This window comes from Tyto alba, unplaced genomic scaffold (assembly GCF_018691265.1).
Source record: "Tyto alba isolate M040663 unplaced genomic scaffold, T.alba_DEE_v4.0 Super-Scaffold_1000006, whole genome shotgun sequence".
Taxonomy (NCBI): Eukaryota; Metazoa; Chordata; class Aves; order Strigiformes; family Tytonidae; genus Tyto; species Tyto alba.
In genome coordinates this window covers 33692920-33710152 of record NW_024881272.1, presented here as the reverse complement: position 1 = coordinate 33710152, position 17233 = coordinate 33692920, and the positions used below count along the sequence as shown (strand labels likewise).

General features: G+C 45.7%; 1 protein-coding gene across 1 annotated transcript in view; it reads right to left on the bottom strand.

Moving 5' to 3' along the window:
* Positions 1-35: 35 nt before the first annotated feature.
* Positions 36-17233, bottom strand: part of LEPR (leptin receptor) — a 67317-nt gene continuing 50119 nt past the window's right edge. The window contains exons 10-19 of the mRNA XM_042807325.1: positions 15665-15864; positions 13482-13630; positions 13077-13236; positions 12906-12988; positions 11297-11513; positions 9961-10143; positions 9293-9388; positions 8612-8714; positions 7800-7875; positions 36-2976 (exon numbers count right to left, since the gene is read on the bottom strand). Coding sequence (XP_042663259.1) covers positions 2167-2976; positions 7800-7875; positions 8612-8714; positions 9293-9388; positions 9961-10143; positions 11297-11513; positions 12906-12988; positions 13077-13236; positions 13482-13630; positions 15665-15864 — 2077 coding nt within the window. The 3' untranslated portion in view covers positions 36-2166. The remainder of the gene's footprint in view (positions 2977-7799; positions 7876-8611; positions 8715-9292; positions 9389-9960; positions 10144-11296; positions 11514-12905; positions 12989-13076; positions 13237-13481; positions 13631-15664; positions 15865-17233) is intronic.

Below are 17233 nucleotides of genomic sequence, written 5' to 3'. Positions count from 1 at the left end.
AAAACATCTTTTAATTCCCGCCCCCCCCAATAATATTTTTGAAACAAGTACATGAGATTTGTGTCATATTCAATATGCAGAAACAGAGACCCCCAGAGCAAGAGCCCGGCTGGCAGCTTGTTTGAGAAAAAGCAGTGGGGTTTTTTGTAAAGCTTGGCTTAAGCTCAAAGTGCAGATCTACACTTGCTTCGGTCCCTTTGGCTCCATGGGATTTCTTATCATTAATATTCAAGTGTTTCCACCCCTACCATTTACTATTGTTGATGGGGTTTGCCCTTTTAATTGTCTGTATAAGTTTTACAGGAATTTAGCTTTGGAATGCACAATATATTCATCTTTCTTAGCTCCCCAAAATAGTCCTTTGAAAAGGCACGTGTACAAAAATATTTCCTAACTATGAAGTAGAAAAAATATATTTGGCTTGCAAGTACGTGTGGGTTTCTTTACCTGCTTATCCCAGAAAATACAGCTGAGATACAAGATCTAGTTTTCCTCCCATGTGAAGCTTTTCAGCTGAGCAGAGCCGGGCTCCTGAAGGCAAATCAACTTCTCCAAGTCCATACAGACAGGCTAGCACACACTGAAGATCAAAACTACGGGATCCCTGCATCCAGTTACTGCCTTTCCTACTGTGGGCTCTTCGGAAAGGCCTTTGGAAGAGATGTTGGCTTTGCGGCAGTACCTTTTGTACTAGAATCTCATGTTCAACAACAAAAACGTGGCCGTTTTACTTCCAAGTACATCATTTTGTGTGATTAACACCCCACAATTAATGTAGCCGCAAGAATTTTGATTCCCTTCCTCTTCCTGCAGTGCCATTAAGTCTTTAGCTACTGGAACCTTTACGTCTCTAGGGAGTGGTTTATACCCTGAGGCACCGTTCAGCACACGTCTCTGACCTCACAGCTTCTTTTACAGCTCTTTGATGCTACCGAGGAATATTTTCAATTTGCTTTAAAAGAGACCCTGTAACAGCAGCCACAGATTTGCCATCATTGGTCAGGGCCTCCCTTTCAACAACAGAAATACAGCGTTCCGGCGGCTTTTTCACATGGACCATCTGTGCACTCACAGGCTCAATTTAACACAGGTGTCAGCTAAGCAGTAAATACATCAGGATTTTGGAGGGGGAAAAAAAAAAAAGCCTAACAAATATATTTAATATTTGCTATTTGTACAGTGACCACCAGTTCCAGTGGATACCCACGTCCCACAGCCTGGCTCGCTTTGAGCCGCCGGTGGCTGCAGCACATCCAGGTCAACTCTGCAGCACTCGGTGTCCCAAATCATCCCCAGGGAAATGACACATTCGAACTTTTTCCCCCACAAAAAACACCACACGTACATATTTCAATCTACATATTAGGTCGCTCCTTTCTATCTTGCCCTTGGGGTCCCTAAGCAAACCCTAAAACAAGAACAAGCTCTTTCAAGACAGTTTGCTGACGCGGCTGAAGAGATACTTTGCTCCTGAACAGAGAGAAGAAATGTGCGTGGGGGTCTGTGCCACCAGCAGCCTCCCTGTGCTCACCCCTGTGGAAAACACAGTCCTGCTGGCCAACACTAAATTGAAAGAAGCCCGCAGCTACAGAACAGGATGCGACGCCCCCCCCGGGACTGCAAAGGGCCATTCAGTAGATGTGTAGGAAAGGAAACGTGCTCCTTTGGTGTGCAGCGCTGGAATCCTTCCCAGCCCTCGACCCCGTCTCCTCCACCTCTCCTCAGCTGGAGGGAGAGTCTCTTGTCATCGCCGAGGACACCTGGAAGGTGCTGCTGTGCCCTGCCCGCGGACCAACGCCGCGGCAGCCGGCTCCCCAGGCTCGAGGAGCTGCCGGGGTCGCATCCCACCCGAATGGCGCCGAGTCCAATTTCAAGTGCAGGTCTCCACGGGGGAGCTCTGACATACCTGACAGGCGTCAACAACAGGTCATTTGGCACCAGAGGCTAATCTGAACACCGGCAAATCTCTAAAGGAAGGCCCCGCGTTTGAACATCGGGTCAAGAAAGGGAATTTCTTCCTCCTAAAATCCCGGTACTCCAATAGAGAACCAGTTACCCAGCTTCAAAACAGGAGCGGCTCCTGAAAGAAGTCAGGAGAGGGGAAAAACAAGGGAAAGTATCAACACCTAAAAACCCATTAAGCGTATCAAATGACGGTGTGATGACTTAAGAGTTTTTCTCTGTGGTCTCTTGCACCTTGGCAGCAGCCATCTGAAACTGCGGCACATACGGCACGATGGCTTTGTACTGAAGGCTGCTTTGGACAAGCACGTTTAAATTCGGCGGCACGTGCTGAAGAAACCCCACATCTTTGAGTAGATCGGCTGTACGGAACTGACACATCACCCCGGAGCTTTCGGTTAAAAAAAGGTCATTTTCTCTTTTCTCCAGCGATGCTATCCCTAGGTAACACAGGCTCCGCTCAGGACTACCTCTGTCTGTGAAAGCGTCATCCTGATCTGAAGGCTCTGAAAATCCTTCTGAAGAAATAAGGGAAAGAGTCTTGCTGGGCGGCCTGCCGGGCGGGTCGGGTAGGATGAGGAGTGCCCCGTTTCCCGCCTCCCAGGAGCTACTGGCGAAGGCACCTGGGACTAAGGACTCTTCGGCTAAGCAGCACCTCTCAAAACAACTTCCCAAATTCACTTGCTGTTCATAGAGCCCACCTGATCTGGAGTTACTGACAATAGTAGCGTATTTAATATCGGCCTGCCGGGTGCTTTCTCCACCGGGTTGGTCATCACGGGAGCTCTCAGAGAAGCTGCTACTATTGAAACGGCTGCTAGAGCAAGCAGAGTCGCGTTCAGAGTCCTGCATTTTTGTAAACATTGAATCAATTACTAAAAAATCTTGCGTGTCTTCTTTTTTCAACGCTTTAGTAACACTGATGTCTTCCAGCACTATTTCTGGTTCCAGAAGAAGAGGCTCAAATGACATTGCTTCGGGGTGCTTGATTAAAAGATGCTCAAAAGTTTCAGGCTAGAAGAAAAGATATATTTTAGTGCTCATCTATTATTTAACAGCTTTATTGCAGTACAAAGCTACCGCTTTTAAGAATCGCAGACAAAACCCCCACGCTTTTCGTACGAGCATATAGTTGAAAATCCTCCAAAACACATTCCCTCCTTCCTTTATGTCTGTGTGTAGGTGAAGATTGAGGGGCAAGACAGAAAAAAAAAAAAGAGAACCTGTCTGTGTGTCAGGTGCTGCAAAGCGAGCGTGCCGGGAAGCGCTCGGTGCTGCGCCCAAGCCAGCGGGTCACTCGGGCTGAAACAGAAGCAGCTGAACCGTCCCCGCTCATTTCCACATTAATCAACATGCACATATTGTTAAAAACACACGCAAGTGCTTCGCAAGACTAAGGTCTTACACCCTTAGGTGACCTTGGCTTTTGTATTTAGATTGTATAAACAAGAGCCTTAATCATTTCCATGTCAACTAAAGCCACTTTCCGTGCTAGGATTACATTATTTAGGGTCAAATTCAGCCTTTCTGTAGTAGGGCACCTGAATAGCAGCTGTGTGCTTGAACTGCATGGAGAGAAACACACATTTAATTTTGAGAATTATTGCTCAAATTATTTTGAGAATTGCTTTACTACTACCTAATATATGCGTGTAAAATATACAATAGCATGAACTGACAGCAAAACTGGAACTCCTAGCTACAAAGGAAAATTCTCTATAAAATACATTTCCTAATGAGTTCAAGACAAAACAAATAGATAAAAACAGATTTTGTGTATATTAGCAAACCATATTTTACCGCAGGAAAGCTGCCAAAACAACCAGGAACGTGTCAAAATACTTAGACTAGTATACAATTATAGAAAAGAGTAGACTAACTTGCGTATCTCAGGCGGCTACGTTGGGCCAGGCTGGCGCTCAGTAACGCCTGTGCCCGCCCGGGGCAAAGCTGGCGAGCAGGTTTCCCACGGCTTCGGGCCACCCCTTCCCACTCCAACACCGACCCGCCCACTGCAATCTCTCCCGGTCTTCAAAACCACATCGATATATAATTAACCAGCTACTGAAACGAGCCGGAGGCTGCTACGATCGGGCCGTAATCCGTCGGGATTTCTACCGCCCGGCGAGGGGCACCTCCTGCTGCCGCCGGTTCGCTGGGACGCGCCGCGGCCGCTGCCGCGCCGAAGGGGACGGACACTCCGCCCAGCGCGCCCGGCCCGCCGCGGCATTTTCAGCTAGGAGCCATACATCAGCAGGAAGCTTTGGAACGACCGCACCCCCCCTTGATCCACAAGAGCCCTCCTACAGCCGGCAGCTGGCTTATGCTGAGCAGAGGTGGTTTGTATCCCTTCCAAAAATCTCCCTGCTCCCTCAGCCCAGCCCCCTGTCTCTGCTCTCTAAATGCACGTGGGCACCACAGGAGACATACAGATGATAAATACCGCCTGCAAAGATTAAGTACATCACATCCAAAGACAGGCATGTTGTTTGGCAAAGGCCGCCGTCTGTCAACTCGGACCCATCACTTATTAAAACACATCAGATATTTAATCAAACGCAACGTGTAACCCAACATCCTGAGAAAACATAAAACTCCGGCGCATCGGCAATCCCAGAGTGAGCCGGGTGAAGAGCGCTGGATTCCCGGGGTAGGTGTGTGGACGGTACCGTTCGGGCACAAACCGCGTTAAACAACAGGCAAAGCAGGAGAAAAGTCACAGCCTCAGGTCAGCGGCTCCCAAACCCGGCCGGCCGGGTGAACGGAGATCCAGCCAAGCGAGGAACTGCCAGCAGCGCCGTACCCTGCTCTCCTCTCCAGCCTCCGTTTGAAGTTGTATTTGGCGCTGCAGCAACAGGCTCCCGCCGAGCTGCGAGCCAGCCACCGCGCCCGAGACAGGCTGGAGTCAAAATCACTTGGCACTCCAGTTGCTAAACACGGATCTATCAAAATATGCTCTGCCACGGCCAGACCAGATTTTGACTTTCACGTATATTTAACTTCACACATTGCACATCAGCCCAGGGACATAGTAGGGTAATTTCGATATGCTGAGTCTTTGCAAGACTGATACTAATTTCCCTGTAAAATATCTGTAGTTGTGTTTAAGTCATTTCCCCAACATTAAGTCCTAAAGCTTTTTATTTACTATTTTATTGAGCAAATAAGAGGCATTTTTATGATTGTGACATTATGCGTACACGCAAATGCTTGCAAGACAGAGCCTAGGTGCAAGCCTTGCCTGTTTTAGATCATGATTTTGACCTGTCGCTGCTGTGAGCCATACAATCAGGATAAAATAATTCTGGGTGAAATGCAGTTCTGGAGTACCAGATGGGCTATACTGAACATACAAAGTAACGATCGGATGTTGACTCAAGGATTTAATGATACGCACCAGGACAAGTTCTGCATCAAATGCCTTCAGAAAGACATCAGAACTTTCCAGTAGCGGGGGTGAAAGCTATTTATGTAATCAGCTAGAGAAACTAAGGAAAAAATACCATACGTGTACTGTACGTGGCTTTTTCTACGGGAAATCCCAAGCAGGATTTGGCCCTAAAAACACAGTTTCAAAGAACAGGTTCAGGCCTTGGACACTGGTGAAGCGAGTGGGAGCTGATCACGCCGATGTGAGGACAGGCACTGCGCCTTCCGTGCAGCAACGCTTTCCAGGAAGATGAGCACAACGCACGGAAGGGGCACGCTCTCTGCCGCCTAACAAGCTGTCCAAAACCCTGTCAGCCTTGCCATTTCTTTCTTATTTGCATGCATCATTTCTTTGCCATTAATTATGGAACAAGGCACATGAATAATGAGCAGTATCGCCAGGGTGTCGGCTTTACTCTCCTTTCCTGGTTAAAATTTCATCAACGTTAATACACTTATTTTGGCTCTACCTGTCGACGAGAAGAATCATTTCCAACGTGCTGAATCCAACATGCAAACTTCTGCAATCGGGGCCAGTGAGGATTGTCACAACCTCCTTCTGCTATAGATGAAAAGACCGACCAGACAAATAGAAGTGCGGCGGTGCAATTTGTACTCCTGCAATTAAACAGCTACTGCGAGAGCCCGGCCCTGCCCAGGATGGGGCCAGGGAAGCAGCTGTGTCAGACTGGGCTGGGATTTAACCCCTGGGTGGGTGGAACACGCTTCGCTTTCTCGCCCAGCTTCCCAGACTCCACCAACGGCAGCCAAGGCGCAGAACCCGCCTCCTCACTCCATCCGACCGCAACCGCGTCGTCCCCAACGGAAGGATTTCCGAGGAGCTTCATTTAACATTACAACATAGTGCATCAGGGAAGTATGTACTTTAGCACATTAAAAAGCCACAAAAAATTGTAAGTAAAAAAAAAAAAAAAAAAAACAAAACAAAACAACACTCAGAAACTGCCCTAGCCCCACCGAAACCAGATTTTCCTTGAGGATTTCTGGCTTGTTTTTTCAAACATGGATCTAACGTTATTCAGGCATCTGCACTGATGTGGCTGCAGGTTTAAAATGATAACAAATGAAGAAACCGTAAGAAATAATATGCACACTGGTATCTTCAGGAAAAAGCAAGCAAGCAAGCAAACAAACAAAAGACCAGTGAGGTGCAACACACACCCAGTTTTGGCATTCCCTGAGTTGCTGCTGCACCCAAATGCGTGTAAAAAGGTCAGGAGACCACGACGGGACAACCAAGTACTTGTGTAAGTAAGAGATCTGATCACTTTGATGTGCCTGGGGTCAGTGAAAACTCCCGAGCTAGCTCTCAGTTAGAACAAATAACGAGAATGAAAGACCACTCTGAAGTGAAGTCAATAACTGGGCAGATCTTGCACTCAAGCTGGGTAAATCCCACAGCAGCCCGGTGTCTCTGCTTCCACGGCTGCATCCTGGGAAGGGCTGGGCTCCTTCAGTTCCTTCTGAAGGCCAAGGCTAGTCCCAGCCTTAGTCAGGGGAGCAGGAAACAAAAAGTTAAACCCACCAAATCTAAAGTGCTTCTGCCTGGGGAAGCGACAAACCATGTTTTGGTCTGTAATAAGGCACTTGCTCCTAAGTTTTGCGAGGGCATTTACATTTTTGACAGAGCTACTTCCATGATTCGTTATATTTAATGAAATCAGCATTGCATTGTATCTGTGCTTCCTGTCTTCTGAATATAAATAGAAAAATCTTCTAACAATTCTGTATAGGAAGCCTGGGAGCTGGCCCAGCGGTTCGGCAGGCAGCGACCGTGATTAGACTTCAAAGAATGTCCATCCTCTGTTTAAATGAAATGAAATGAAATAAAAGATGAGAAAAAGAACCTCCACTGGGAATGCAAATTAAATACCTCCCAATCTCCTGCCATGAGATGCTTTTTTCTTTTAGAAATAACTGGCCTGCACTTAGATTCTTGTCTCAGTGCTAGCACCCGGTCAGACTCTGGGACCGTGAGAAGCTGCTTCTGCTGGTGCAAACTGGTGAAGCCCAAGTGCTCCTCAGAGCTCAGCAGATCACAGCTCCTGAATGACAGAGGGGCGGTTTACCCCAGCAAAGAGCGTGGCCTTTGATGCAAGCGCGGCACTCACCGAGGCGCATGAGCCTTACGCCGAGGGGTTCTGCAACCGAGTGACTAATCGCCCGGAAATTTCAACACCTGCTACGTTCAAGAGAGGTGCTGGTCTCTGGTCCTGGCCCATTTCCAGATCCCAGCTTCCTACAGCCGAGAGAACCGCTGCACCGCTCACTTCAGAGCCGCCTCCTTGAGTAACGCGGGCAGGGTCCAGCCTAACCAGTTCAGCACCCAGCAAACAGCAGCCAGGCCCATGGGGTGGGGGAAGAAGCATCACCAAGGAAATACACACCTTCTGAAAATTAACTTCTTGAGCCCAGGAGCAATTCTTGGGGTTCGGAACATCTTCCCAAAACAGCTTCTTCATTCTGAAACATTAGGTAAATTCTGGAGTTGGTAGTGTTCTCATATATTCTGTACTGCTGTCACTCCCCTGTGCTATGTCAGGAACCTGTGAAGCTTTATTTATCCAGAACGCTAAGACAATGAAACAATTATTTTAGATATTATCGATGGCCAAAATTTAATAGGAAAAATAAAGAAGCAACATACCAGGCGGCACTTATGCAAAAGGTAGAGGCAGCCCTTGCTGAGTGTGACCCCAACCCACCCGCCCCAGAACTCAGAGGGATTTTTTTTTTTCCAACTGGCTTTTACTTCAGACCTCGGTCCGTGATGACAATTCAACACGGAGCTCTGAGCACTTTACAAATTCAAAGCCCAAGACCCCCTGCCCCGTTCCCTTGCCCCCCCACGCCACCCAGCAGCAGCAGAGCGGGGGGGGGGGCTCGGGCTGAAGCGACGCTTCCCAGCGAAAACCAACAGCGCTCGCCGCTCTTCCCCGTGCCACGAAGGCACCGGACCCGACGGGCCAACGGTCTCACTTCCACAAGCTGACAAGCCCCTGCGCTCCAGACACCTTAATTCTGGGTGCTGTATTCCACCGAGTCCGCTGCCTTTCAGTACAGAACACCAAACACAGGATAAAAATAATTCCGAGCTTTCCCCAGAAAGACCCTGCGCGCCAGCTCAGCATCATCTGAGCTGCAGCACCTTCTCCTAAAGCCCCTCGGGGTGTCTTGCAGATGGTACCAAAGGTCTCACCTTTGGTGCGAAACCAGCAATGCTCCAAGCAACAAAACTGAGGTGGAAATTATTATCGGCAGAACCACATACAGGCTGGCGTTATTCTCATTTTCATATCCACCTGGAATTAAAGGAATTCAGATATTAATGCAGTAAAATAATTTGTATGTGAACAAATAGTTTGCAATAAGGAAGTAACAAACAGTAGAAACAACAGCTTAAACAAAAAAAAAGCCTTGATAAACAGTTTTATTGTACAGCAACAAACCTTTACCTTGAGAACAAATAGACAAAAAGGAAGGAAGGAATTCTTTTCCTTCCTTTTATATATATTTTTTTCCCTTCCTTTTATATACTGACTCCCATTCCTGTGGGTGGTGCCCACTTCCCCCTTGCTATTAAGAAAGGAAACCACAGCATATGAAAGAAGAGACACAACTGGAGAATGAAGAGTCACAGGGACGTTGGATCTCAGCTGTTAAATTAGACGCACGGGAATTCAGGTCCCTTGCTCAACTCATCCCACAAAGAGTTTTCAAATTAAAGCAACTGAAGTCTAGATCACTGTTTATTGTTACATTACAATCGCTTCATTACTGACATTTTTTACTGATATGATGCAGACTTGTCCTGCAGTTCAAGCTTACTTTTCCACGCTCCTATTTTGTAAACAACACGGAGAAAGATCCTGTAAGTCACCTTTGGTAAAGTGATCCGTCGCTCTGGCTTTGCCGACTCCTCCAGCAAACACAGGGTACAGGCTGAACTGGTACTTCTCAATCAGAATAAAGTGATCTGGAAAGAGGCAGTCAGCCTTTCGAATCAAAACTATTACAACTGTTAAACAATTACCTCCACAAAGGCTCTGGTCACTTCTTAAAGTTCAGATCAGCCCAGAGAGGGGAATAAGGAAGACCAGCTTTTATAGAGATGTACTTTAATATCAGGAGATCAAAACTATTCATCTATGCTGGATAATCTAGCGTTATTCTGTCATGGAATTAACACCTTTATGGAGCTATTGGAAACATTTCTAAGATTAAAGCTGAAATGCAAATGGCACACACATACTAATTTATATCATTAGCTGATGTGCTCAATATTCCAAAACTAATTTTACTGAATTGCCAAAAAATGAACACGCTCCTGAGCTTCATTCTTTGTTAACCTGATTATTAACGCAACAGTCAATCCCTTACAGTCAGTCCTGTAATGACAATCAAGAGTTGTTCTACTGGTCCTCACCATAGAAGCAGTCAGAAACAGAGAGAGGGCAGAAAAAAGGAATCCCAAGAGCTCAGTAATGCCACGTTTCTCTGTTCCATGAAAATTAACATAATGCATTATATTTTCAAGCGCACACTCACCGTAAATATAATATTTACTAATATTTGGAGGAACTCGCACCCATTTCATCTCCTCTTCTTTGTTAAGGTTCTTCCATTCAATAATAAAAGATGTTATCACATACATCTGAGGTGAAAGCGTCCAAATCAAAATCACACAAGTGCTGTTCACTGGGTAAGCGCTAAGCGACTGCACCGCGTTCACTGACAGGACAAGAACACAGCCGTGAATGACACGAGCTCGGAGCTGAGGCCAGAGCTGCCTTAGCAGGAGAGGTGTATCCTCTCACCCACGCGGCTGCTACACATCTGGCACTCTATCATTTACCCGTTTCATTATCTTCTATGCAATAAAGCCCAATCTTCAGTTCACATAAGCAAACTTATTTCTCTTTAAGCCAGCAAAGCTCGGTTTGCACCAACTGGTCCCGAACACTAAACAGATCAAGTTTCCTACTAGACATCAAACAAATATCCCCAATCTCACGTGCACCCCCTTAATTATCGCTCCCTAAATCAGCAGCTACTGAACTGTCAACATGTAGCCAGTAAAGCATGCACTGAGCGCCCTGTAAGGTAAACCCGACTGAATTTCTCTAAATAATGCGCCAAGGTAACGATCCAGTCGGAGAAACGCTTCCCATTACCTCTGCTTCCAGCCACAGGGTTCCCAGAATACACTTACATACAGTATCAGAAAGAATTTTATCCAGAAAAATGCTTTTTAAATTGCATTACAGCAGTGAAGTTCTACGAATAGACTGCAGTAACGTTTCTCACAGCATATATTTGCATATGAATGTTACACAATAGACATATTCAAAAGCAAGAGCCTTTATTTCATTAATAAAGCAGAGTGCAGCCGAGTCAATGAGGAGGTCGCTTAGGAAGTAAAGCCAAACCTCTGAAAACTATGTGCTCTGGCAGCCCGTCAGGTGAGCAGCCAGAGAAACAAGACCAAATTTCATTTTTGGAAACAACAAAACATTCCCTCGCAGGAATGTTGGGTGTTCCCAAGACAAAGTAGATGAAAGATCAGTTCTACAGTAAGATTTGATTTTTCTTTGATTAATTACTTGATATTCTGTTAGTGGAGGGAAGACAGCCCAGTGAAAGACAACTCTTTTCCCAACCCAAAGATCATTAAGATTTCCATGTGATGGAAATTTCATTTTTCAAATAGCTCTGTTGGTGAGATACAGAATCTGTTTCCCATCTAAAGCTGAACGTATCATCATAAAACATTTTTTTATCCTAACAAGGGGAATTTTATGACAAAGCAAGCTGCCTCCAAAAGCATCACAAGGATTCCTAGCATTTTCCACATCTCAAAATGGTTGCTAATCAGTGTTCTTACCTGTGCTCATTTGCTGTGATAGAGTTAAATCAAAATTAACTGAAGAAACTCCGATTGAATTCATGGCTAACACGGTAACGGTATGTGTGTGTTCAGTCCACGGAAACAAAGAGGTAGTGCCATTATCAACATATTCTGACCACGTGGTGTTTCCTGGTGTCCGATGCTTTATAACGTATCGGCTCACACTGCACAAGGAGCGATTCTTCATCAGGGGCTGCAGCAAACATTGGCGTTAATTAATTTCCCAGTCTTCCGTTTCAAAAGCAGACGTTATTTGGGCAAAAAGCACTGTTCCAATTTAAAAAAAAAAACATGACCCAATAAAGATATTCTACAGACTGGCTACTGTGCTTTCAGCAAAGGCACTGTACTCCACTGAAAGACTTCATTTTTTTCTGTCTCTCTCTATCCAAGGGCTGACACACTTGCTACCTTTCCAGTGAAGGGAGCGCCGGGGGACACGGAAATACAAACTTTCAGACTCCTACAGTAACTGGCCGGTTTATGTTGGTATTTTTCAGGATTGAAAGACCAGAACAGCCGACTGTTTGTATGGACAAACAGGAGTGGGCAGTCACTGACACACTTTTTTCCTCTGTCCTGCACTAACCTTCGAACACAGCCTTGCCCAGTCTACCCGCAGTCGCAGCGGTGTTCATCCAGGCAGCTGCCTAGGAGCCAGCGGCACGTTCTGCTCAGAGATCTTGGTCAGCAGACCTTGCCAGCTGAAGGCTGCACCTCACAAGAAATTAGTCTTTGATTCCATGTTATTTTTTCTCCGAGGATTAGAACAAACTGCATTTTAAGTCTCTGCCTTAAGAGCATTTATATAACGAACACGCTGACGCTTCAGCTGCATCAGCACAACTCAGGCAGCAGGTCTGCTCTCTGCACCGAGGCAAGGAGGTTTGCAGCCTGCCGCGGGACCCGAGGGCTCTCCCAGAGAACAGGGGGCTCTAAGGCTTCGGGAAGAGCGGGAGGTTCCACGCGGCCGCGATGCAGCCCCACGCGCAGCTCGAGGTGGCCGCGCTGCGCGCAACCGGACCCGCGCAAAACCATTTGACCTCGGCCTCAGATGGGTCAACTCCACAAAAATCAGCTCAGTTCAGGGCTGGCCCGTGAGCTCCCGGAGTCTGTCACCAGGTGCCTGTGCTAGGCCTCACCGACCTCTCAACCACCCTGAGCAATCACCCAGCGCTAGGAAAGTTTTTGTCCTACTACAACAAACTTGGTCACGATCAGGGTACAAAGTCAGGCCGGCGCGTGCCAGCTAGCTGCAGGGAAGATTACAGAGAATAACAACAGAAAGGCAGGGGGGGAGTAACAGCAACAGAAGGGAGTAAAGTAGAAGACAAGCGGACCCACCTCACCTCGTGTTACAATCAATATTCACCAGCAAATTCTACTTGCCTCTAGTATGAGCCCAGCAAGAGGCAGGAATGCAGGAGAAGCCACATCTCAAGCGCATTGCAGATGAAGTCCCATGAACAGCGACCGCCCGAGTTCACCTCCCAGGGCAGCACGTGCCCATCATACTCCCTTTTTTTGGCAATTCTGCCAACGGTTTTTGGATCAAAGTGAAAGACCAAAACGTAAGCGTTCTCACCTTCCACAGGAGCGTAACGTTCTTCTGCCTCCTTGCTGGGTCTTCAACAATAATTCTCCAAAATTCAGGGCCTTGTAAGGGAGCTGCAATATCACACGGTTTTGAAAGAACAGTGTCACATCTCAGTCTGTTCTGGACAGCCCACCAGAGTGCCCTCTGAAGCACACGTACCTTTGATATCTTTAACAAGCGTGTGGGCTGAGCTGCTCCAGTTGCTCCAGTAACCCGACCCATCGAGTTCTCTGCACCGCACCTGCACAACATACTCAACACAAAGCTTCTGAACTTTTATCACAGCTGATCTTGTTGGTGCACTGGAAACTTCATAAAGCTGTAACAGAAGTCAAAATACTTACGGTAAGACCAAAAGGCTGTTTTGGCATCTGTTTTGAGTCAAAATTCCTGAAAATTAATCCAATGAGAAGTGGCCTACTTGGTAATATTCCTTTGCTAGATAATGCAAATGCTCATAATCGCGATTCACTGCATTCCACAAATTCCACAAACCCCAGCTAACACACTACGTAACAACACTGCGACAATTCATGCTTCAATCTAGATTAAACCAGACAGTACCTCCCATGTCATTGCTTTCCTGTTCACAGCATACCGAATCTGAAATGTAAGATCATTGTTTGTAAATACTGGGTTTGTCCAGCTCACATTCAGCAGCCCAACATTCCTGGTGATTTCGGCTTTAACGTTGGAGGGGGGAAGCGGCTTCACTAGAAAATTGAAAGGAAAAAAAAAAAAATACTATAGGGTCTGCACTGACATTTCTCATTAAATCAAACCACCATGGTTTGCTTTCTTCTGTGCTGAGGGTGGCAGGTAAAGTCGTGGCCTCTGCTATTCCAAGTGCAGCCGGACTGCAATACAAACGCACAAATTCTCCCATCCAAGCTGGCTGGCACATCCACTGCAGACAAAAGCCTTGCTGACTGAGAAAGGTGATTTTTGTCTAATGGGAAATTCATTCCAATTTCGACCCAAACTAAAAATCACTAAAGAAAACCTGAAGTTGAAATAGCAGAGTTTTTCACAGAATAAACATTTAAAAAAAAAAAAAAAAAGAAAAAAAGAAATCCACAGGCAAGCTGCGGTACATTTCTTTTGAATTTAAACCACAAGAGCTTATATTGGTGCCAGCACCTGGTACCTCCCCTGGTACAAACAGCAGAAGATACAGCCTGGCAGTAACGGGCCGTGGAAAGCAGCGGCACACACGGCCCAAAAAGGCAGCTCCTAGAGAGGTGACAGACGTGATGCAACGATTAATGGAAATATTCCGTTAGGTTTTTATTTTCCTAATAGGAAATTCCACCAAAATTGAGCTTCTCCAGCAGACTGAAAACAAATGTCACAAAGCCCTGGTTTGTTAACAAAGCAAAGTTAGAATAAACTTGTTTTGACTAAACGGATGGTAAACGAGGAAAAAACAACAACAAAAAAAACGGAAATAAGCTTTAAATTTTGGGTGGTGCTAGAGTGAGGATGTTTTGGTTTACTGTGATACAAAGCACCTTTCATCCGGAGTCGGTCAACACCAATTGCTTTTTATCTAAAGCGATGACTCAAATGAGCCAGGTTTCTCAAGTTCTGCTACAATTCCTGACTGGGCAGCACCATCTGAAGCCACCACCTTTCCCCGGAGCTGCTCTTTCAGAGCAGCTGAGTGCCCAGAGCTGCCCGGCCCGGGCGGCCACGCTGCCCAGGGGCCAGGCTCTCCCGGGAAACCCTCTGAGCAGCACAAGTGCTGGATTCCCGACGCCCGAGGCTCCCAACACTTCTCTGATAATCAGCCAACTTGCTTGTCAAAAAGGCACAAAGAGGTCTCTCTGAACCAGACAGGGGCGACCTAGAAAACCACAAGGCCACCAAATTAATAGTAATAATAATTCCCCTAGCCCACTTAGCTACAGTGAACTTTGCCTTTCCTCCCTGTGACATTCGTTTTTGCTTACTCTGTTGAATCTTTCAAATGCAAAGGATAGGTTGGTTGAATTTATGTTCTCTGTACGCATGCTTCCCCCCCCCCCCCCCCCCAGTAGATGTATTTTATTATTCTGCTTTATTTCATGTAGCACTTCTGTGGTCCAGCTGCCATGTTTTCCCTCTACAGTCGTTCACATCTCCGTCCAAAAAATTCACAGTCCAATGAATGCTCTGAGTCACAGACCAGATAACAAGACGTGCTTTGCCCATTTTGCAGTGTCTGAAAACACTCAAACTTTGTTCCTGCCTCTTGCCTTTATACAAATTTAAGTGATCTGTGTGTGACAAAAGAAACTTTGCAAAAACATGCATGACCATGAACAGCCGCTGTGAGTTTAAACAAATATGTAACTGTGCAATACATGACGTGCTGCACTGTATCAAAGTATAAACTTAACAACTAATTGAAAAGTTCAGAAAAATTAGATAACCAAGAACCTTAAAAATCAGACTGCCTTTTAAACAGAATACTTGCATTTTCTGTCGATGTCTTTGCAAAACACCCAAGAGGATAAACACGCAAAACTGGATGTTTCATTTTACAGCTATTGGCTGCAGTTACAATCTGCTCCTGTGCCGAGCAAAATGTATGGAAATAACATTTAGTCCACCATCTTTTAACAGTATCAAAGCTCTTAGGTTTTTATGTTCTTTCCACTATCTAATTTATTTAAAATGCTATGAAGAAGTACTTTACCTACACCATATAAGGAATGAAATCCAAGGTCACAAGTGAAGAAATACGTGCACGAATCTTGACCTACCCACATCTGCTGGAACGACACAAGTTGGTGAGGATTCGAGTGTTCCAAGGAAGTGCTTAAACTCTATCCACATGGTATATCCAGATAAAAGAAAAATAGGCTGAAATGTGCACTCATAAGAATGATTCTTCTGTAAATGGCATTCTTTCACCTCTGATTTTGGAGAAGTACTTGGAAAGTCAGAACAATAAATTCTGCTCCTTAAAAAGAGAAAAAAAAAAACCCACTCAGTTAATACATTGCAACTACAAGCCGCTCATGGCATCAGTAAAACAGAACTCTGAAGGCAATTAAAACAAATGGTGTTGCTGGAACTATCTGGGGGGTTTGGATGATTATTTGGACAGCTCTTGAACTTGAATCTGCACTAAATGGATAAATAATGCTGCAGTGTTAGTCCTCAAAGCTTTGGCTCTTAGCCTGAAAAAATCAGGACATGAAGGCTCTCCCCAGTGCAAAATCTTTTGATAAGAGACTAACAACTGGAAGAAACGGGTACAAGAGCCGCCATCTCTAAAGACTCATAAATCATGTTACTGGAGTGGCAGGTCTTAACGACAAACATAGCAAGGCCGATCTCCAGCCAAGAATTTACTCCAGCAGGGAATGTGACTTTCAAAAAACCAAGTGGCTCTCAAGGGAAAGCTGCCACATGGATCGATTGAACACATAGAGTGAAGCCTCCAGGAGATGGAAATCCCATAAAAATATCAATTCTGGAGAGGGGTATTAAAATCCCACATCCAGTCAGTATCGCATCTGGCAAGAGAAAAGAGGAGACCTGGGCTCTGGATATCTTATCAGCGATGGGAAGGAAAGTTTTCAAATTCCTCCTAATTCTCCTAAGCTTGCACACAGCTCAGAGGTGGTGAGCATGGCCAGATAGGGCATTAGTCACTCAACTGAACCACAAAGGTTACACTCTGCTGAATCTCTCCTCTTGTGCCAGCACAGCTAATACTGATTAAACTGGTGCCTTGTGCTTTGACGGTTTCGCTCCGCATTCTCTGGTTTTTTACAGGGTGATCATTTCTGTGCGGTTTCTGTTGGCAGCACCGACTGTCGAGGAAGATGTAGTAACAACCCAACGAAAACAAAACACCAACAGCAAAGCTATCACACCACGTAACTGCAGAGCGTTGGGTTTCATCCGTACAATGTCACTGCATCAGGAACTAAGAAGAATCGCTGCGTGCTCCTGGAAAACCGGGCGTGTCTGATGCCGATGCAACACATCTGACTTCCAACCTCCACCATGAGGACTCGCCTATGTCTACGCCAATACTAGCAATTCTAACACATTTATGGTGCCTCTTACAATTAAGCTTGGGCAATTAAAACACCTGATCATTTAATTTAGTTTCAGGCTTGTAAACATTCAAATTCCTTTCGTGTTTTTTTGGTCCCAATGTGCAACAGAACGTTATGCAAATGATGCTGGCATTTTAATAACTATACATTTTTAAACATCTTATACTTCAACTTTTTGGTAGTCACAACATTCCTGTGGTCCTCCATTATTTACTTTTTTTATTTTCCCTCTTTCAGATCCTACTATTAGCAAATTAA